This window comes from Mesoplodon mirus (genome assembly GCF_964341445.2).
Source record: "Mesoplodon mirus genome assembly, chromosome: 7".
Lineage (NCBI taxonomy): Eukaryota > Metazoa > Chordata > Mammalia > Artiodactyla > Ziphiidae > Mesoplodon > Mesoplodon mirus.
Window position 1 is genome coordinate 8,227,357 of NC_138983.1, and position 21,104 is coordinate 8,248,460.

Genomic DNA, 21,104 nt, shown 5'->3' on the forward strand with positions numbered 1-21,104 from the left:
AATATGGTAATTGGGAACTGCAGGCCGACTGGCCGCCGGAATTCCACGCACTGCAAACCGTGCCGCAGTCCCCCAGGGAGGGTCATTTGTTCCTATTTGGGTCAGTCCTTTTGAGCAGCTACTGTGGCCGGCCTGGGGCCAGCGCTCCTCAGGGAACTGGCTGGACGCGTAGGGCGGGGGAGGGGGTGGAACGCTCGGCTCAGGGCTGTGAGTGATCGCTAGGGAACCCGAGAAGCTTCACCAGGACCTGGGAGCAGAGCTCAGAGCTCAATTTCAGAAAGATTTATTGGCGCCCCCTACAGACAAGCCAGCACTTTGTACTAGGTACACAGAGATGAATTACGCCACAGCCCCTGCTGTCCCAAGCTTCCTGGCAAGGGGAAAGCCAGCCTTTCACAGTGGAGTTACTGTCAGCCAGTGCTGTAACAGGGGCCTGGAAGCGGGGTGAGGGCGACTCCCTCCGGCATGGTAAAGTCAGGGACGGCTTCAGGGAGGAGGTGAGCTAGAGCTGAGACTTGAGGAGATGGGGGAGGGGGCTGTCATTCCCAGTGGAGGAAAGAGTAACCCTTGGAAGGATGGAGGAGCTGCAGAGACCAGGCTTCTCAAGGGTCGGAATGTCATGCCCAGGAGTTTAGCCTGGTCTTTGAGGACCTGTGGACTGACGTGTAGTGTTTATGTGTGGAGTCAGGAAGACGGGAGTCAGCTGCTCAGGGGCCTGGACAGGGCAGCTTTGGGGCTAGGACAAGACCTGACCACAGAAGCAGGGAAGGCCCGGGCAATGATACTGACCCTAAGGGAGCAGGGCCCAAGGCAGAGGTCCCCAGCCCTGGGAAGGCCCCGCTCTGGAAATCCTGTTTCTCTGGCCTCCCCACCCCATCTGTTTGCCTGAGGTTGCAGCAAAAACAAAGAAAGAAAACACTCAATTGGCAGGAGATAAGCTCAGATAAGAGGCTGCCTTCCTCTGGAGGAGGGAGGCAGCCTGGGAAGCGCCAGGAAGCTGGGAGAGGCCTTGAAGAAGTGCCAGCCTGACCCTGCTGCAGAACCCAGCCGCACCCTCGCTGCGGGGTCTCTGCCACTCCACGCTGTCCCAGGGCAGGAGGGGGAGGCATGGAGCAGGTCCTCCAGGCTGGCCGAAGACAGTCTGCCATAGAGGGTCCAGGCCCACCCTGCCTCCAGGTCAGGACGTCTTGACTTAGTTGTGGCCTCAGTTTCCTCATCTGCAAAACAGGTATAACGTCTCCCTCACAGGGATGAGGGGGATGCTGCGTCTCCTAGCCCCTGTGTCTGTGACTGTCAGCCTCCCTTCTCCCAAGGGTCACTTCTGGCTCATCCACTTCCCACCTATTGCTGAGAGCCCAGGTCCCCTGATGTTGGGCAGGTTCTGAGCTGCCCAGCTGCACCCCTAACAGGTCCATCCCCCGATACAGTCAACTGCCTGTGTGGCCCGGAGCAGCCTCAGCGGAAGATGCTGGGTGCTTGGGTCATATCAGGCAACAGGAAGAGGGTGCAGGGGAGGCTTCCTGAAGCAGAGGCCTGAGCCTCTGTGAAGGGAGGACAAGAAGAGCCCGGGAGGGAGAAAAGTAATGGGTGGGGGTGGGGTGGGATGGTGGGAGGAGAGGGGAGCAGGAGTGATAGCCCAGGGCAGAGGGCATAGAGGCAGGAAAGCCTGGGGGAGGCCAGAGGGCCTCTGATGTCAGGTCACTGGGAAGATCTGCAGGCAGTTCCTGGGCAAGGAGGTCTCAAGGTTGAAACACAGCAACCCTCTGTTGGGGGCCTGACCTCAATCCCACAATGCCCACAATCCCATTTTATAGATGAGAAAACTGAGGCTCCAGAAGTAGCAGAGCCAGATCTAGGGCCCGAGTCCTCTCCAGCACTGCCCCACCCCAAACCACGCTGCACACAGGGTCCCTGAAATCCACTTTTATTCATGTAAAAAAAATCCCCAAAGGATAGAGAAAGAATGTGACCCCGACTTCCCAGAGCTCAAAGTCTCCACCCACTGTTCCCTGGGGAAGTGAAGGAGATGAGTCCCACTCTAGGGGGTGGGTGTCCTGGGGGCGAGGCCCTTCTAGCCCAGAGTGACCCACCCAGCACCTTCCCTAGGACTGAGGGCAGGAAGGAGGGACTGGGGATTAAAGGAGCCCCAGGAGGGTGAAGGAAGGGAGTTAGTGTGGGGTGCTCGCCCCAGTTTAAAAAAATAAAATTTCTAAAGATAAAAAGTTTTTTTTTTTTTTTTAAAAAGCATTTAGTGTCTTAGCCTCCTGCCCTCCTCCCAGTGCCCACCCTGGCCTGGTGGCCACCTCTTGCTCAGCCAGTTCAGAGCTTCGTAGTCTCCTCTTGGCTCTCCGAATCAGCGCCGGACAGGTGCCCACTGCTCCCAGGTGTGTGACCATTGCTGGCACAGGCCACCAGATGCCCGTCCCCCAGTCCCTCCGGCGTCTCGCCCAGCAGGCTCCGGCGGATCTCCTGGGGCAGCCTCTCCCGCTGCTCCTGACACTCCTGGGCCAGCTGGGCCAGCAGCTGCAGGAAGAAGAGTATCACAGGCAAAGCCAAGCCACCCGGCGCTCTGCCTACCTGCTGCCTGCCTGCCCGTCATCCGAGGCCTCACCTTGGGCTCCTCTTCTGTCAGCTGTTGGAGAATCTGCTGCTGCGCGGCCACAAGGCGTTCCTGCCGCTGCTTCTGGGCCTCCTCCAGCTGTGAGGGGGCAAGGGCTCAGCCAAGGGTCTCTAAGGAAGGGGCCTGGACCCCAGGGCTCTGCCTGGGCACAGAAGTCAGGCAGGCATAGGCTCCCAGAGTTGTGTGGCCAGGGTCCTGAGATGACTCTTAGAGCAAACCTTCCAGACCCAAAGGAAAAGGCTCTAGAAATCCCTCTAGGGCAACGTAGCACCAGGCTGGCCCCCAGGATACAGGTTTATGATGACTGAAGGAACAGGGGTGGGCTAGGGTGGCACCTGAGCTTCACTCACCCGACGGATGGAGTTGACCGACTCAGTGATGTGCCGACGGTTAATCTCTGTCAGTTCCCTGCACAGGAGCAAGGCAGGATGGGCTCAGTGCCCAGGCACCCGGCCCGGCCTGCCCAGCGCCCAAATGGCTCCCGGCCCTGATGCCCTTACGCCTCCTTCTTATGTTTCTCCCTGGTCTTTGCCTCTGAGATACTGTTGTGGCGCTTCCTGTCCAGGATCTTCTGCAGTTCCTTCTTCTCCCTGGAGGAGCCAGTGGGGGAAGAGGAAGGCTCAGTGGCAGGACTGGGGGCTCTGCCCTCCTCCTGGCACCAGGGAGCACCCCCCGTCTGCCCATGAGATCCCCTGCCTTCACCTCTCGTTCATCTCCTTCAGTCTCTTGAACTGAGTGGTGTGAGCATCCATGACAATCTCCCTGAGCCTCTGCTGAGCCTATAGACACAGGTGGCCAACAGGTGACATGGGCTGTGACAGGCCTGTCCAGGAGGCAGTCTCTCCCCCACTGCCACACGTCCCCCTCACCTGTCTCAGGTGCTCCAGCCTCCGCTGGGCCTCTGTGTCCGCCTGGGCCTCCCTCAGCTCCAGCAGACACTGCACCTGTTTCTTTTGGAACTCTTGATACCTCTTCACCTCTTCCTCCTCCTCCCTCTCATCCTCCCCGCCTCTGTGGGGAGAACCCCTCTGGGTGATGCTCAGGTCATCACATGGACTTGGGCTGGGAGGGCAGGGGGACAGGGCATACTCCAGCAGGCAATGGGAGATGCCAGCCCAGAGGGGTGGGATCTGTTACGCCAATGAGGAGGCCCGTTAGCTCCACCCAAACGTTGGGAGCCTGTTTGGGCAACAGTCTCTGGAAACACACTCTTACGGGGACTTCAAAAAAGGTATCACTCCCTGGGGGAAAGAGGGTGGGACCCAGACTCCTCTGTCTTCCTTGCACCAAACCCTCCTCCCTGGGGTCAAGGGGCAGCGCTTGGCCATCCCTCCACGCCCACCTAGTACAAAAACCCATGTGCACACACATCCTCATATACACATCCATGCACGCAGCACACTTGCACACGGGCAGCCTGGACACTCACAGGACACCCGGCCGGTGCTGGCACCTGCTCTCGGCCCGAGCCTGGGCCAGGTTGTCGAGCAACCGGCGTGTGAGGGCAACCGCCTTCCGCTGATGCTTCTTGTGCAGCTCTCGAAAGTCTCGCTCTTGCCGGCTCTGGAGCTTCACCAGGGCCTTGTGGCCTCGGAGCTCATCCAGCGGGGCCGGGGCCACCTCTGTGGGCAGCAGAGCAAAGATGGGCCAGGCCGGCCTGGGCTGGGGCAGACCAACCCTGCAGGAGCACCTGCCCCCTCCAGGAGTAGCCCCGCCCCCATCCAGAACAGGCCTGCCCCCTACCTGAGAGGACGCTGGCAATGAGGTCATCGCGCTGACCTGGCGAGCAGAAGCAAGTCTGTCAGAAGCTGGAGGAGCCAGCAGCAGAGCTATGCCCCTGCGCCTACTCCAGGCTTCCCCTCACCTGGGCTGCTGAGGGAGGTGCTGGCTGGGGAGGTGATGGGGCCTGGGGGCCGGCGGGGGGAGGCGTCCAGTGGGCTGGGTGTGGGGTTTGGGGTCAGCTGGGACCCTGGCTGCTGAGACTGGGTCTCCTGGCTTGTCTCCGGGCCAGCCTGAGCCTGTGGGGGAGAAAGCAGAATGCTCTATGCTCTTTCCAGAAATGCTGTTCTCTCCAGACCCCACCCCCACCCCTTTTTATTTTTTGGCCACGCCACGCAGCATGTCGGATCTTAGTTCCCCGACCAGGGACCAAACCTGGGCCCATAGCAGTGAAAGTGCGGAGTCCTAACCACTGGACCGCCAGGAAATGCCCCGTCTCCAGACCTTTCTGTCCTTCACAACCTCCCTCAGCCTGCCTGGCCCTGGACTCCTCCTCTGTAATGTGGGGCTGCTGGGACAATTCCATGAGAACAAGAGGTATAAAACGAGCATTTCTAACCCCTCTTTCCACGTGAGGCATGAAGATTAACGTGAGGTCGTGTCGCTAGGATGCCAGACCTCATTGCATATGCTTAGGAACTTCCAGATTGTTCCGGAAAGCCTTAGCCCAGCCCCATTTCCTCCCCTCTCCAAGTCCCCCTCCACCCTTGCCCACAGCTGCTCATCTTCCTCGTTGCTTAGCTCCTGATTAAATCAATGAAGGAAGTAACCACAGAGTGGGCACCAGCCTCTCCCACTAACAGCTCTAGGCAGCCGTCTCTCTTCCCTGCCTGCCGCAGGGCCCCGTGAGACCGGGTCTAGATCTGCGGTGAGCCTCTGCTCCTGACCCCTCCCCGCAGAAGCCACTGCCCAGCTCCCAGGATTTCCAGCTGCCCTGGTGAAGCGGCTGTGGCTGAACCCTGCACCCTGGCCTCGAACCTGCTGGCAGCAGGAAGAGTTCTAGCCCAGGACTGTCCTGAAGGCCTTTCTCATGCAAAAGGGGTGGTTTCCACCTCCTTAAAATGTGGAGAGTAACCAGAGATGGCTGGGCCTATTGAACAAGAGGGCCCTGAGGCCCCTCGCTGCCCTGCACCAGGGCAGAAAGGCCAGCGTTGGAGGCGGAGCCCAGGGTTGGAGGGATGGTGTGGGTAACTGCATGAAGTTAGCGTCTGCAGCAGGCAGGGAACAGCCCCACTTGGGGAGAAGAGCCAGACCACCAGCTGGGAGTGGCATGGGACGGTGCAGGTGGAGGAGAGCAGAGAAGGCTGCGGGGTGCTTCTCCACCAGGGCTGGGCCCAGAGGTCAGCCCTCACCTCCTACCCCACCCACACCCCGACCCCCAGGGGCCTCCAGGGTCCAGGTGAGCCTGAGCCCTGCTGCCTCCTGCCTGCCCCCGACCTGCCCTGGCTCACCTCACTCTCCCCAATGAGGGCGGCCAGCTGCTTGGCCCTCTGGTCCATCAGGCTGACGTGCTTGATGGGATTGATCAGGGCCTCTGCGTAGTCTGGGTGGGAGCAGAGGGTAAGGGTCTCAGAGATAGAACCCCCGGAGCCAGCCTCCGGACCAGCCTTCCCCGGCTCTGGCCTCACGGAGGGACGGAGGGAGCACAGAACCCACCCTCAGCTCTGTTTACCACCCTCAGTTGAGGCCACCAGTCCCAGCCACTCCCAGGCCCTGGTGGTGTCCTTGTCCCCACCCTGCCTGGCCTGCCCCACCCCAGCTCCCTCCAGCTCACCCTGGTGGTCATCGGGGATGTAGTCAGAGGCCTCAGTGTAGATGAGCAGGGCCGGCAGGCACAGCGGCTGGTTGGCCTCGTTCCGCAGGCAGATGTAGTGGTACCCTGGGAGGGCGGGAGGGCAAGGTGGCTGCGCCCCAATAGGTCCCCACACACCCTGCCCCCCGTGCTGCCCAGAGCCCAAGTGGCCTCACCTGAGCGGATGGCAGAGACAGGCAGGATCCGGTGCCCCACGAACCTGCCACCCTCCTCAAAGGCCGCGATGCGCAGCGAAGCCAGCGTGGGCAGCACCACCTGAGGGCCCAGACTGGTCTGAGCTGCAGCTGACCACAGCCACCAAGGCCAACACCCAGAGTGGGCCCTTGGACAATCTGACCCAACCATGACCATCAGTCACCATCGTCACTGAGCCAGTGGTGGACCCACACCTCTGTGACCTCGCCAAAGGGATGACCAGCTTCCACCAGAGCCCTGAGTCAAGAGAACAGGCAGATGGACCCCTCCAGGCATCGCTATGGTGGGACAGGTCTGGTCATTGCCAGCTTAGAAACTGGCATGCGTCTGGGCCTGAGGCCACACCCCCTCCAGCAGGCTGCAGAGGGCACATCCATCTGGGGGGGCAGGGAGAAGCTGGGGTGAGCTTGGAGCAAGTCCCTCCTGCCTGGGAGATGGGGTGGGCGGCGCCCACTCCCCACGGAGCTGCGGGACCTCCTGCTGTCTCAGCTTCCTGTCCTCTCCTCTCACCCCACAGAGGCAAGGGAGTGTGAGCCTGATGTTGGGACATGCAGGACCCGGGGCACAACAACCTTCACATCCCCAACCGCCACCAGTGCTCCTGGTTCCCGTCCCCCCACTAAGAGAGCCCGGCAGGTCTGGGCTGCAGCTCGCTGTGCCGGGGAGGGCGCAGGTGCAGGGCTCACCTTGGGGAAGTCGAAGGGCTCCTCATCCCACACGGGGTTGAACGAGTTCCCCTGAGAGGTCCGAGTGCGGTACTTGCGCCGCGTGTCGACAGGGAGGCCGAACATATCCACCTCCACGTAGATGCCCACCTTCCTGTCAGACAGGAACTGCCCCGAGACCACCTGGGGGGCCAGGAGGGTGAGGTGGCTGCTGAGAGTCCCGTCCCCAGGTCACCCTGGCCTGAGCCCTCCCTGGCCCCACCTTGACCCGCACGGCATTGGCCACGATGCCGTCCACGATGACCTCGGTGAAGGGGTCAAAGGACTTGTCCGGCCGCCGCATGAACTCGGGCTTGAGTAGGTACCCACTGCGCCCGTTGTACTCGAACACGCCCGCGTTGAGCTGCATGGCCACATCTGGGGGCAACAGGGGGAGGGCAAGGGTCAGCAGGTCAAACGGGGTCAGGAGTCAGGAAGAACAGTGCCGTGCAGAGGGGGGACCAGGAGTCATTCAGGTCGGATCAAATGGCATCAAGGATCCAGACTCAGGAAAGAATGGACGAGGGGAAGGGTCTAGGATCAGCCAAGGTCAGGAGTTAGGGTCAGCCAAGGTCTCGGCTGGGTTTGGGGATCTGGGATTAGACAGTCAGAGGCCCCTTCAGTCAAGAGAAACAGGGTCGGGCTTCCCTGATGGCACAGTGGTTGAGAGTCCGCCTGCCGATGCAGGGGACACGGGTTCGTGCCCCAGTCTGGGAAGATCCCACATGCTGCGGAGCGGCTGGGCCCATGAGCCATGGCCGCTGAGCCTGCGCGTTTGGAGCCTGTGCTCCGCAACGGGAGAGGCCACAACGGTGAGAGGCCCGCGTACCGCAAAAAAAAAAAAGGAGTAACAGGGTCATGGGGCAGAAGTCAGTGAGGCTGGGGGCCAGAAGTCAAAGGTCAAGGCAGGCCAGCACTCACCCAGGGTCTGGAAGTTGAGCGCGACGAGCTGGCAGCCCACGTTCCAGAAGAGCTGGGGCATGTAGTTGGACGAGTCCACGCGTGTGCCCTTGGGGTAGATGCGGCTGAGCTGCTGCTTGTTGTATCTGAGGTTGGCAGTCAGGGGTCACGCCAGGTACTGGCCCCGTCGGGTAGCGGCCCCGCCTTCTGCCTCGAGCCCAGTGCTCCCATCCTCAGCTCCTGTGAACCCACCTCCCCACCTTTGCCCAAGCTGCCCCTTCAGTCCCCCGCTTCTCAGCCTAGGCCCTGCACCGTCTCCCAGGCCTGCTCAAAACCCAGACCAGGGTGCTAGAGCATCAGGATCCTGCGCAGGTGCTACGAGCGGGGTCAGAACAACCTAAGCCAGCCTCCAAGCGAGTAGCCCCACTGTGCCAGCCCTAGCAACGCGGAAGGATACTCCACAAACTCCATGGGGCTCTTGGTCAGTTGCTCCATGGCCTTGGTCTCCACAAAGGATGACATCTCAAAGCACTTGTTCCTCTCTGGGGGGTGGGGAGTGGGAGGGGGTCAGGCCTGGCAGGGCCAGACCCCCTCCCACTCCTCCACCTCTCACCCCACTCACTTCGAGCAGCCTCAAAGGACTTGAACTTGACGGGCTCGATGTAGTTGACAAGTGTCGACATTTCCTCAGTGGCATTGACCTCACTGCTGGCAGTGCCCTGTGGCCCCCAAATGCAGGGTCAGCAGTCCCATGGCCCCCAGCCATCAGTTGGAATTTCCCTCACCTGCCCCCCACCACAAAGGAGGCACTGATCCTCCTCCCAGCCCTGCAATCACACTGCCCAGTTCTCCCAGCAAAGACCCCAGCCTGGCCACGCCTGTCAGTCCTGGTCCCATCTGCCCTGCAGCCTTCTCTCTGGGCCTCTCCGATGTGCCCTGGACCCCACCTTCCTGGTTTGCCTTCTACCTCCCTGATCCTTAGAAGCTGGAACTCCTCACCCAACCCCAGGGGTTCAATTATTCACATGCAGATGAGCCCCAGATTTCCATCCCCAGTCTCATTTCCAACCACCACCTGCCACCTCCTCTTGAGTGGCTCACAAGAGCCTCAAACTCAACCCCTGCTACCTGAGCTCGACCATGGCTGCCCACACCCTTCCCCACTCTGGGCCCCTCTCAAACCCAGTCTCATGATTGACCTCTTCTGTCACCTTCTCTCCTCAAAACTCAGTGCTCCCTCGTCTTGCACTGCCCCTCCCTCTGCACTCTCTGGCCCTGCCACAGGGCCTTTGCACGGTGCTCCCTCTTCCTCAGGTCTGCTCACCCAACGTCCCCGCTGAGGTCCGACTCCCCCTCCTCCCCCCAGTTCTGCACTCTAACTCACCCCTCCCGGCCCACGTCCTGAACACAATTTCACACTCGCTCCCGTGCCTGTTTATCCAAGACCCCTCCCTCACTCCACACACCCCCCACTCTGAACTCTGGGAGGGCAGGGATAACATCTGATCGCAAGTGGACCCAACACCCGGTGCTGTGCCTGGCACAGTCAGGGCTCAGCAAACACTTGGGAAGTGAAGATGTGCCGCCATCCCCTCTTCCTGCCTGTAGGCCTGACCTCATCGGTGGTCGGCTTTTTGGGGTCCGTCTGTTCCTCCTCTTCCTCATCCTCTTCCTCATCCTCACGGTAGGCAGATCCAAGAGCATCAGGGCCCCGCTGCAAACTCTCCTCACCCAGAGACTTCTGAGGCTCCAGGCTGGGCTTCTCAAGGCCCACCTCCTCCCCATTGCTCAGGCCTGGGCAGCTGTCAGAGCTGGGGGACCCTGCAGAGGACAAGGCCACAGGGGGTCGGGGGTCAGGGCACACACAGACACACAGGAGCCAGGAGGAGTTGTGCCCAGTGTGTAGAGGCGACTCACGGAGTCAAGGGGTACTCTCAGGGCAGTGTGGCTGGGGGACGCGGGAGCTCAGCAGCTGGATGGGATCAAACCGAACGGTGGTGTAGAGGAATCAAAGGTCAAAGATCAGGATGCAGAGTTATATCCAGCAGGGAGGTAGGTAGCGTGGCTCAGAAGGGTGAGAACTGGCGTACAACAGCCTTGACGGTGGGGATAAAGGATGACAACGTGGGGTTCCAAGTCAGGGCTCAGTGAGGGCCACACCCAGTGAGGGCGCTTAGTGAGGTGAGCACTCAGGGGTCGGATGTAAGCGGGACCTCAGTAGAGAGGTCCAGGGAGAGCTGAAGTTAGAACCAGCTGGGTGGGTAAACTCAGTAGGGGTCTCAGGAGAGAAGTGGTTTAGGTCAGAGGTGATGGAGGTCAGAGGTCAGAATTCAGAGTCATAACCTGGTTGAGAGAGAGGGCTCTGTGAGGTGCCAGGTGGAGGTTGAGATTGAGGGGTCAGGAGGTGGATGGAGCCAAATCCAACTGGGGTGAAGTTCAGTGAGGTGAGCACCTGGGGTCAGGGGTCAGAGGTCCCATACTCAGCTGAGAGGTGGCGAACGGCTTGGTGAGGAGGGAGGTCAGGTTGGGGGCAGAAAGAGCATCCCAGGGGAGGGCTGAGCTCAGCGAAGTGGGAGGTTAGGGTCAGGACTGGGGTCGAAGGTCAGGCCAGGGCCGTACCGAGCTGGGGCGAGGAGGGTTCGGTGGCAGCGGAGCTCCCGCTCAGGGCCGAGTTGCTGTGCTCCAGCGGCCGCTTGCGCACGGAGCTGTCGGGAACGCCAGTGCTGGGCCGGTGCCGCTTCTTGTTCTTCACCAGGATGCGGCCCATCAGGTCCTGGGGGCTAGGCAGGGGGACGCCCGGGGCCAGCTGGTGGGCACGGACAGGTCAGGGTCTGCTGGGCGCCCTCACCCCCATGCCCCGCCCCGGCTCTGAGCCCCATACCGGGTACTTGTCCAGGGGGTCGATGAGCAGCGCGTCCCCAAAGATGGAGCGGCAGTACTCAGCCATCTTGGCCTGCTGCTTTGCCCTGTGGGGCCAAGGTCAGAGGTCAGAGGTTCTTGGGGTGAAGCTGAGGTCCCCAGGGTAGGTCAGAGGCCGGCAGGGTCCGTGAAAGATCCCAGGGTCAGAGGTCACAGGAGCAGTCCAACAGTGCCATGGTGAGGTGGTTGTCTCTGGGTCAGCAGGGGTCCCCAGGCCAGGATCGGGGTCCCCAGGCCAGGATGGGGATCCCAGGGTCAGAGGCCCACTCACGAGTCCACATGGTTCTCAAAGGAGAGGATGACGGGGTAGGGCGAGGTCTTGAAGGCGGTCTCCGCAATGGCCTCCAGCACATCTCGCAGTGGCACCTCCGTGGTCATGGTGAAGCCGTGGGTGATGAAGGGCTCCTCCTCAGGCGGCCGCCCTTTCCACACGTCCAGCTCCACGCAGCGGCAGCCCCACAGCAGTGCCTGCCGGTACATCTCCACCGACGAGGTTCCCGCCAGCTGCCCCGCTGGGGGCGAGTCTCCGTCACCACGGCCACCCTGCCAGCCTCACCCTCTTCCCCAGGCCTGCGCTGAACCAGGCCATGCCGGGGACGCAGAGCCCCGGGGGTGGCCTGGCCCTGGCACACTCTGTCTGGCCAGCTTCTGACCACTCCTTAATTCACTGTGGAACCAGCACCATCTCCCCCCGAAGTCCCAAAGCCGGGTAGAGTCAGCATCCACCAGCACTGGCTGACAGGCTGGTTCCTCCTCCAGGTCTCACCCTCTCTCAGATAAACACCCGCCACCCCCCATCCCACTAGCCTGAACTGGGGAGTCAGCCCCAACACCCCCATGACCCCTCGCTTCCCTTTCCTCCCTCCACCGCTGCTGCCCTGGAACAGCCTCCATCACCTCCTCCTGGGGACAGCAGGCCCCTCCCCGCCTCCCATCCAATCTCTGCGAAGCACCTGGCATCATCCTTCTAAAAACATACCAGGTCACAGTCACCTCCTCCTGCTAAACACCTTGCAAGAAGCCTTCCCAGCACTTAGGATCAGTCCAAATTCTTCCCATTCCTTCTGTGCCCCCTGGGTCCCTCTCATCTCTACCTGCCCCAGTCCCCGCCCCACCCTGCTCCACCCTGCCCCACCCCACCTCTCAGCCGCCTTTCTGCTTAAGAGCACCAAAAGGTCTCCTGCCCCCGGGCCTACGCACAGGCTGTTCCTTCACCGGGCAGATGCAGGCCTCAGCCCTTCCCCCGGGGAAGCCTCCTGGACCACCCCGAGAAACCCATGCACAGAAGCTCACTCCCCAGGGCAGGCAGTCTGTTCCAGGCGTGTACCCCTAGCAGGGGCCACCCCAAAAGGAGGGAAGCAGTCTAAGGGCCAGAGGGCAGAGGGCAGAGGTCATGCTAGGATGGGCTTGCTCACCGGTGAGATAGGTGTTGTGTGAGGAGTTGATGAAGTAGGCACTGAGCGGCTGGGTCATGTCTGCGCTCAGATCCAGGGCCTCTAGGGGCAGGATGCCATTCTCCTCACCTCCCAGGTAGCGGCTGAAGCCCTCCATGGACATCTGGTCTGGGGGCGGGGTGGGGTCAGCGGGCGCAGCTGGGGCCCTCCCGCCGTGCCCCCAGCTCCCATGCCAGCTCACCTCTCTCCAGGAATTGCTGGTTGGGCTCATACTTCTCGATAAGCAGCCGGGCCTGGGAGGGCCGCAGAGGCGGGTACAGCACTTCATTGAGCCTCGGGTCCCGTTGCTTCTGGTTGATGAAGTCCATGAGCTGCTCCAGCGTCAGGTATGGTTTGCCCTTGGCACCTCTGGAAGGGGGCGGGAAGTGGAGTCAGGCTGGAGCCTCACCAGCCCCTGCTCCAAACCCTCACCCTGCGAGGAGTCAGAAGGCCGTGTCTGGCTCCAGAACCCTCTGACTGGGACTTGGGCAAGTCGCTGGCCCCTCTGGGCCTCAGTCTCCCCATCCGCTCTCCTAACCATTTGGTGCTGCCACTGGTATCAGCAAGGGCTTTGGAAGCCACCAAGTGCTTGGCCCACCATACCATGCTTCCAGATCCTGGACCCGATCTCAGCTCCAGCCCTCACCGACAACACGTCTGAGCCACTGGGTCCTCAGCCCCAGTGTGCGCAGATGACAGCAACCCCGGCCAAGGGTCAGCATAGAACTGTCCACGACAGAGCCCCAGGCAAGGCAGCTCTGAGCACAGGCACAGCTCCAGCACGCAGAGACCCCAACAGCTCCCATTCCCCTCCCTTGAACTGGAAGGAACGCCAGCAGAGGCCAGACGCGGCGTATGGGGGGCTGGGAGGCAGGCCCAGCCCTGCTCACATCTCCAGCAGGATCTTGTCAATGTCCGGCCGCAGACAAAGCTTGTTCAAGAACCTCTCGAAGATTTCCAAGGAAAACTCGTCAGGCCGGATGGACTCGCTCTAGGGGCCAGGAGTGAAGGGTGAGAACCCAGGGACAGCCAGCCCTCAAAGAGCAAGCGCCCACCGTGACACCCCCCCAACCCCGGCCCCCCTGTCCCCAGCCCCCTCACCCGGTTGAAATTGAGGCCACAGGATTCCAGCGCAGTTTCTACCCGCTTCTTGTCTGCTGAGAACATCTTCAGGATGCTGAGCAGATGGGAGGGGTTAGGGTCAGTGGGGGCAAAGGTCACCAAGGTCAGAGAAGCAGAGAAGGCGCTGAGGGAAAGGGGCGCTCACTTCTTGACGGGGATCCGTCCATCCTGGTTCACCTGCAGTTTCAGCTTCGTGTACCTGGGGTCACAGGTGGAAGGGTCACGCCCTGGGAACAGCTACCTGAACCCTGCCCTGCCCCCGATGCACTGCCCCCAACCCGGCCGCCCCGGGGCAGGCCCAGGGCTCACGCTTTGCGCAAGAAGGTGTTCCGGGAGGCGTTCTGAGCCAGGATGTTCATAGCCAGCTTGAACAGCTCCTCGGACCAGACCTGAGGGGTCAGGATCCGGCAGGGAGGGCGTGAGGGGGGCACAGAGGGGCTGGCCCAGCCACAGCCCATGCCCAGAACTAGGTCTGGTACGCACTAAGTGCTTAAATACCACTTTGTCAGAGGATGATTAGAAACAGGGGCAGAGGACAGCCTAGTACACAACAGGTGCCTACTTAGTGATGGCTGACTCAGCAAGTGAGGCTGTAGCTCCCCCAGGCCGAGCCATCAGTCCCAGCCCACCTTGGCTGTGTCATCCTGCACGGCCATGAAGTTCAAAAACGATGTATTCACCGGGTCTGGCCCGGCCACCACTGTTATCAGCTTCTCCTCCAACCGGGCATCAGGGCCCCCAAAGCCCAACACCTCCCGAATCTTGGGGTCCTGAGTAGGTGAGAGCCAAGGGTGAAGAGGGTAGTCCCCATCCCCCACGGCCTCACTCCCATCCTGAGTCCTGGGCCCCCATCGCTCACCTTGGGTAGGCGGGCATAACGGCCTGTCCTCGTGTCCCTGATGGAACTGATGTCCAGTGTGTCCACCTCCTGGGGAAACCAGATGCCAGGGGAGGTCTGAGAGGCTACAGGGTGACAGCTGGGAGCCCCCAAGCTCCCCACCCAGGCCAGGGAGTGTCCACCCCCTGCTGGAGCCCCAGCCTCAGCCCCCGCCCTTAGCACTTCCTGTCCAGGGAACCGTGGGAGAGGTCAGGCAGCAGCGGGGCCCCACCCTCATGGGCGGGGGCTGGGGGTGGTTTCGGGGGTCTGGGGTGGGAGCCCTAGACCTCAGCAAGCTGCACCAGCACCCGCCCTCACCATGTTGGGTCCTGTCCAGTACAGGAAGAAGCCACTGGGGTCCACGCGCAGAGTTACCAGATTCCGACTGGAGGCCTCCTGGGGATGAGACAGACGGCAGGGGTCAGGGGGTGAGGGCTGCCGCCCAGGTTTGGTCCCTGGACCCCCTGGGGCCATCCCCGCCCCCCAGTCTTTCTCTCAGTAGCAAAAACAAAGCCTCAGCCAGCCCACAGGTCCTTTGTGGCTCCCTGCAGTCCTCAGGACAAAGCTGAGGTCCTAGTCCCCTCCCAGCCCCACTGCTCTCTTGCCCTAAAACTCTGTCACATGGACCACTAACTACCCTTTCCCCACCTCCAGTCTTTGCATCATTGTTCCTTTGCAAGGATATTCTCCCTTCCTTCTCTATCCCCGAAATCTGATCTGCCTCCTTGGGAAGGCCTCCCCAGACCCCAAGCCTGGGCTCAGTTTCCTCATAAGGTCTGAGAGCTCCCTGGTGGCTGAAGCCCTCACAGCCCCCTTGGGAATATTTATGGAATGAAAGAAGAGGGTTTGGAAGCCTGACCCCCATGGTCCTTCTGTGTCCCTCGGGCCCCCATGACGACCAGCCACCCCTTACATCTGCTTCAAAGTCCATTACCCCCCCAACCCTGCGCCCCACTGGAGTCTCACAGCTTCGAGGCTCACCCCATCAAAGTCCCCTCGGAAAGGGACTCACCCTGCCCTCAGGACTAGACAGTGAATTCTGTTCTCGCTCAAACAGCCCTGGCTGGCAGGAGGGTAGAAAAGGGTGCACTGGCCCCATTTTCTGAGGAGGGCCCCCCTGTGTGACTCAGGACCAGCAGCAGTGGGGGAGGGGGTGGTGTCATCAGAGGCTTAGACTCGGCCAGGGCCCAAGTGACCAAGTGGCCCCAGGTAGAACTCTCCTGCCCCAGGCCAAGAGAAGACGCTGCCTCACCTTGGTGCCACTCCAAGCTGCTGCTCACTGGTGGACGAACAGCTCACCCTCACGCTGCCCCCACTGCTTGCCAGGTACGGTTCTAAGCACTCAATATCTAGGAGCTCACTTAGTCCTCCTAACAACCTATGAGGTTTGCACTCTTGTTCTTCCCAGCTTACAGGTGAGGAGACTGAGGCACAGAGAGACTACCTAGCTTGCCTAACGTCAAGAAGAGGAGCCAAGATTTGCATGCAAGCAGTATGGCTCCAGGGTCCCGAGGTTTGGGAAGCAGGGAACCAGGACCCCTGCCAGACTCCCAGCTCCTGACCTCAGCCACAACCCCACTGTGGGGCCTGAGATTAGCCTCCCTTCTCCAGACTCAGTTTTCATCTTCTGGAGAACGGGGACTGCACTAGCCCCGCCCATCTCAGCCTTTACTTACAAAGGACAGGAGATTGAGCTGGGGGCAGAGGGGGTAGGAGGCTTGGGAACTGCTGGGATGCTTGGACCTCCCCACCTCCCTGCACTGACACCCATCCTCAGCCCCTCTCTGGGATTACCAACGCTGCCCTGGGCTCAGGACCCCCCAGGAGTGTGATGAGGGGGGAGTTCTGTGGGTACTGCCTCCAGGGTCTCCCGCTCCCCCTCCTCAGGGGTCTGGTCTTCAAAGGCAGCCCAGGCCCCAGGTTCTCAGGCCCCAAGGCCCTGTCAGCAACCCCCACCCCACCCCCAGGGCCCTCTCCCTGTTCCCACTTCCTTATTTGGGTTTATCACACTGGAAGGAAAAGGAGAAACTTTTCCCTTCAAGCCGGCCTGGGGGGAGGGGTCTGCCCTAGCCCCAGGGCCGCCGGGGCACCCCTCTATGGCACACCTGTTACCTCAGGCCACGCCCCCAGCCCCTCCCCCCAGCTCCCACGCCTACCCGCCCCACCCAGCCCGGAAAGGAGCCGAGTCTTCCAGGCCTCCGGCCTGTCTGGGAAGGAGCAGCAAGGAAGCTCAGGCAGGCGGTTGGGGTGGGGGGGGAAGCCCCGGGGAAGGAGGGGCTCAGGGGGCAGAGGAGGGGGCGGTGTGAGAACGAGGGTGAGGTTCAGGACAGCTCGCAGAGCCGTAGGTGGGAGCGGGGCCTCTGGGAAGCTCCAGGGGCAGGTCAGGTAAAAGGTGGTGGGGAGGGGGAGTCAGGATCTATTGGGGTTCAAAGTCCAGATGCTAAGGAGTGGAGAGCAAAGTTCCCCCGGGGTGGAGGAACTTGGGGGGGCACAGTCTCCACTAGGGGGGTGACTTGGTGCTCCCACCTGAGCAGCGAGCTGGGTTGGGATCCAGAAGCAGGGCAAAGGGGTGCCAGCCAGAATAGGGTGAAAAAGTGATGAATGGAGAAGAATGTTCAGACTAGGGCACTGGGAAGAGTAGGGTCCCAGAGGCACCCACTCAGAATGGGAGTACACTGAACCAGACTGGGGGCTATGGTTCTTGAGCCAGACTGTCCAGTGCCGGGCAGGGGTCTGGGGACCAGGCCAGGGTTGGGGGAACCAGCATTAGACCGGCCGGGAGAGGGGAGAAGGGCCAGAGAAAATTGGGGGGCTGGAATTTATTGGGGTTCGAAATCTCTGGGCCAAGGAATGAATGCCAAATTTTCCGTAGATGAGGGAGTGGGGGGTGGAGGACAGAGTCTTCATTACGAGGACGACTGGGGACTCAAGTTTCCGGAGCGCAGCGAGGCTGGGATTGGGGGGGGGGGCGCGGTGGCCAGGCCAGTCTGGGCTGGGGGTCCCCGGCGTCTGGCGGAGCTGGGGTGAGGGAGTCCCCGGATCTGGGCGGAGCAGGGGGCCCCTGCACTTACCTCGTCCCATTTGATGAACTTACTCCCGCGCCGCAGGGTCTCCACGACGGTGGGCGGCTCCAGCTGCAGCGCGTGGACGCCGGGCCTGGCGCCCGCCATAGCTGGGCCGGGGGCGGGTCGGGGACCCACGGAGCCCCGACGGGGACCCGACGGCGCCGCTGCTCCCTCCGCGCGCTCCCGCGCGGCCCGCTCCGGCCCGGCGGCGTCACCGCCCGCCCGCCAGCCAGTCTGTCCCGGACAGACCAGAGAATCGGCGGGGCCCGGCCGGGGCGGGGCGGGGGCGGGGCCGCAGCGGCACCGCCCCCTCCCCCGGCGTCGGGCCCGCCCGCCCCGCGTCGGCTCCCCCTGGCGGCCGGGGTGGCGACTGCAGCCAGAGGAGGGATGGGGCAGAGGCACGCCCGGACTGGGGCACTTCGCTGGGGGTGGCTCAGCTGAACACGCCCAGGGTTGGAGGAAGGCGCTTTGGGGCGGGGAGGCTGTTGGGGTGCAGCTGGAGGGACTGCGTGCAGAGGGCGCTGCCGAAGACCGGCCGGGGTCGGCCCGCTAAGGTTTCTGAGGGGCAGGGGCGGGGGGGTACTACCGGAGAGCAGGACTTGGGCCTGGGGGCGCAGAGACCTGCCACCCACCCCACTCCTGCAGCACTTAGCTGAGCGCTGGAAAAGACACTCCCACCCCCCTCTCTGCCCTCACTTCGCCTCACCCCCTTCTGCAGCATCTCGGTACCCGACCCCCTCCCTGGGAGCAATTAGCAAGCTAATGGGCCTTCCGCCGGCGGGCGCCCCTCCCCCGTCCCTAGCCCGGGGAGGCCCGGCGCCGGTCGCCTCCTTCGAGGACCCAAGCACCCTGGCTTTCCAGAGCGAGTCCTGGAACAGCGCCCTTCTTGTTCCGCAGACACCCCCCCACAGCTCAACCTGGAGCCTGTCCCTGCGGGGCTCTCGACTGCAGACTGAGAAGGGGACAGCTGGTCGTTTGCCCAGAGGGGTCAGAAGCCCCCTGGGTGTCCACGGACAAGGAGGGTCGAGGAGGGGCTCTGCCACTCCTGGCCCACAGCAGGTGTCCTGAAATCTGCTGCATGCCAGGGACGGGAGCGGGGAAGGCGCGCATGGGCACTGAGATGGGTGGGGGCTGCAGCCCCTCCCGCAGGGCTTGGCTGGGGGGGCTCCTGCCTGGGGGCCCCTGTGGGAGCCCCCCCAATACAGAGACAGTAGCAGCAGCAGGTTTAAAGTAGAACTCATCCAGAGGGGCCAGCCAAGTCACCTAGAAACCCAGAAAGAGACGGAGCTGCTTCTGGGGGAGGAGGGGTCAGTCAAGGAGGAGCCAGCCCTACAGGCCTCTTTGCCCCAGGCTCTCAGACCCCCAAGGGGAGCCCTGCCTGGCACTGGCCATCCTCAAAATCCCCACCATGTTGGGTACCAACTCTAACCTAACAGATCTAGCCTTTGGCTGAGGCCCTGTGGGGTGTGATTATTATCTCTACTTGAGGCGCAGAGGAGGGGAAAGGACTTGCCCAAGGTCACACAGCTTCGTAGGAAGATTGCAGCCCTCTGTCTTGAAGGCCAGTTTATGTCCTGCCTTTACTCCTTGCCCTTGAAGAGACAAAGAAAGGGGGACAGGACTTGTGATCCTTGTCCTCTCTCACCAGAGCAACAGAGCCATAGCCCTCAGAGACTCAGGGACTACGAGGTCTCATTGGGCAGAGCCATGCCAGGTAGAGATTGGCCTCTGCTCCCGTTGACTTGGGTTCAAGTCTACCCTACTGGCAGAACCTCGTCTCTCTGTGCCTCAGTCACCTTGTCCAGAAGGTGGAGGTTGTCAGAGGATGAAATAGGCAAATGGGTGTGAGATGACCCCTAGGTGTGGACAGCTGGATCTCTAAGGAGTGAGAGCAGGCTGTGGGGACAAGGGGGAGGAAGGAGGAAAGGGCATGGATCAGCTCTGGGGCAGGGGGCTAGCAGGGCCTAGAGCCAGGGCCTGAGCTTAGGGGTAGAAGCTCTAGGCAGCAGCTCCTTGGAAAACAGGATGGAAGCCTGTTTCCTGGGCCTGAGCCCCTCCCCCTCTCCCTCCACCCCTGTGTCTCCTGAGGCCAGGGCAACCCCCATTAGAGGGCTTCTTCCTCCTCGGATACTTTCTTGCAGCCTTGGTAATGGTAATAGAGTTTCTCGGCAAGCAGTAAATGGTGGAAGGGAAGGCAGCCTTTCCGGCCTCTACCCTTGATTAAGGGAGCGGTCTCAGCCAAGGGACCCTCCCTAGGGCCTCTGCTTTGAGGAGGTGCTGAAAGCAGCCTTAGCTGCCCTCTGGTGGAGGGGGGCCAGGATCCCAAGAGGGGTGGGGCTGGGGAGGCCACAGCCTGAGGCTGGAAGGATGAAGAGCAGCAGCGGTGACAGGTTCAGACAGGAGAGCAAGGGCAGGGATATGGTCTTGGAGCACTGACCTCAGCCCCAAACCACCAGAAGTCAGCAGAATCTGCCCCTGCACCTCTGAAGAGTCTCAGGGCAGGTAAGTGACTTGCCCAGGGCCTCGAAGCCTAGGGCAGAGGCAGGATTTGAACCCAGTTCTTCCACTCCAAGGTTCTGTGCTGGGCACCCCAGCCTCCAAGACAGCTGCAGGCCATCATGGCCATCTGCACTAACTGTTCACAGGGTAGGCGGCCATGGGAAGGGACTGGATGGACAGGGGAATCAGTCCCAGGAATCTGGGAGTGCCCTGGGGGTGGCACAAGAGGTGGAGAGAGGGAGAGTCAGGAAAAGCATCCCTGGCTCTTCCCTGTTCAGCCTAGAGAATCCTCAGGGGACCCCTGAAATTTGGACATGACCGGAGGCCTTCACACCAGCCTTGAGGGGATGAAGATCATTGCTCAGGGTCATAGCATCTGGGGGGTGCAGAGCTGGGGCTGGTACCCAGGTCTTCACCGCCAGTAGGTTTCACTCCCACAAAAAGCTATGGTATATCCTCTCTTGTAACTGTGAGCTCCCCAAGGCCTGAATCAATGCTCCAGTTCAGAAAGAACAGACCCACCCCAGTGGGGTGAGGTGGGGTGTGGTGGGGAATTTGGATGTGGGTAAGTTGCTTCTCCCATCAGGCCAAGCTCAGAGCCAGAGGCCAGGTTGGGGATAGGGCTCTCTTTGAAAGAGTGGGTCCTGTCTAATCCGCAAGAGCAGGGTCAGCCCTTCCCTGGCCCCCCAGGCTGGCCAAAGGGAGGCTAAGGCCAGAAGGGGGGCTGGAGAGGGAGGAGGTATCAGCCCGTCACCAAGCCACATTAACCTGCCCCCTACCCAGGCCTCCCACCTGGCCTGAATCCCACCACCACCACCATCACCACACACACCATTCTCAGCCAGCGCCTTCTCATTGTCTATTCTCCGCAGCTACAAGGTAAGCCTACAGTCCTAGGTTTGGGTGTGTCTGCAGCACCAGCTGTGTGACCCTGGGCCAGTGTCAACCTCTCTCTGAACTCCATCTACTGCAGAGGACTTCTCTGGCATCCAGAGAGAGGGTGTCTGTGAGGGGCTGGGACTTACTGCCTCTGGGACGCTGAGACTGTGCTTGGGACTGCAGAGGGTGAGCCTGCTATCTGTGGAAGCATCCCAAACAGAGCTGCACAGCCTTGTGCTGTGGTATGAGTAGTGATTTTGTGTCAGGGGACCTGGGTACACAAGCTGAGCTCCATCTCT

General features: G+C 61.6%; 1 protein-coding gene across 5 annotated transcripts; it reads right to left on the reverse strand.

The window, feature by feature from the left end:
• Window positions 1-260: 260 nt before the first annotated feature.
• PLCB3 (phospholipase C beta 3) lies at window positions 261-17,647 on the reverse strand. 5 transcript variants are annotated; one of them, XM_082627814.1, is made up of 32 exons: window positions 17,434-17,647; window positions 14,681-14,758; window positions 14,345-14,413; window positions 14,115-14,255; window positions 13,795-13,874; window positions 13,631-13,684; window positions 13,465-13,540; window positions 13,254-13,354; window positions 12,566-12,732; window positions 12,346-12,492; window positions 11,202-11,442; window positions 10,893-10,977; window positions 10,631-10,817; window positions 9,627-9,832; window positions 8,634-8,730; window positions 8,469-8,553; window positions 8,033-8,157; window positions 7,335-7,489; window positions 7,094-7,255; window positions 6,368-6,467; window positions 6,174-6,278; window positions 5,851-5,942; window positions 4,485-4,638; window positions 4,364-4,399; window positions 4,050-4,242; window positions 3,490-3,682; window positions 3,323-3,399; window positions 3,121-3,210; window positions 2,971-3,028; window positions 2,612-2,698; window positions 2,304-2,523; window positions 261-1,217 (listed from the first exon to the last, which is right to left on the reverse strand). In XM_082627814.1, exons 1-31 carry the CDS (start codon window positions 17,530-17,532, stop codon window positions 2,320-2,322), a joined length of 3,744 nt encoding a protein of 1,247 aa, XP_082483940.1. In that variant the 5' UTR covers window positions 17,533-17,647; the 3' UTR covers window positions 261-1,217; window positions 2,304-2,319. The 5 variants fall into 5 exon arrangements, with proteins under 5 accessions (XP_082483940.1, XP_082483941.1, XP_082483939.1 ...); XM_082627815.1 differs by lacking the exon at window positions 261-1,217 and having other exon boundaries at window positions 1,909-2,523; window positions 4,074-4,242; XM_082627813.1 differs by lacking the exon at window positions 261-1,217 and having other exon boundaries at window positions 1,909-2,523.
• Window positions 17,648-21,104: the final 3,457 nt, after the last annotated feature.

Excerpts from the sequence above, each read along its gene's own strand:
- PLCB3 (XM_082627814.1), bottom strand. The coding sequence starts at position 17,532 with ATGGCGGGCGCCAGGCCCGGCGTCCACGCGCTGCAGCTGGAGCCGCCC. Across the intron at positions 12,493-12,565 it reads CCAGCAATTCCTGGAGAGAG|ACCAGATGTCCATGGAGGGC; the intron begins GTGAGCTGGCAT and ends CCCCGCCCCCAG. Across the intron at positions 6,279-6,367 it reads TGTCTCTGCCATCCGCTCAG|GGTACCACTACATCTGCCTG; the intron begins GTGAGGCCACTT and ends CCGCCCTCCCAG.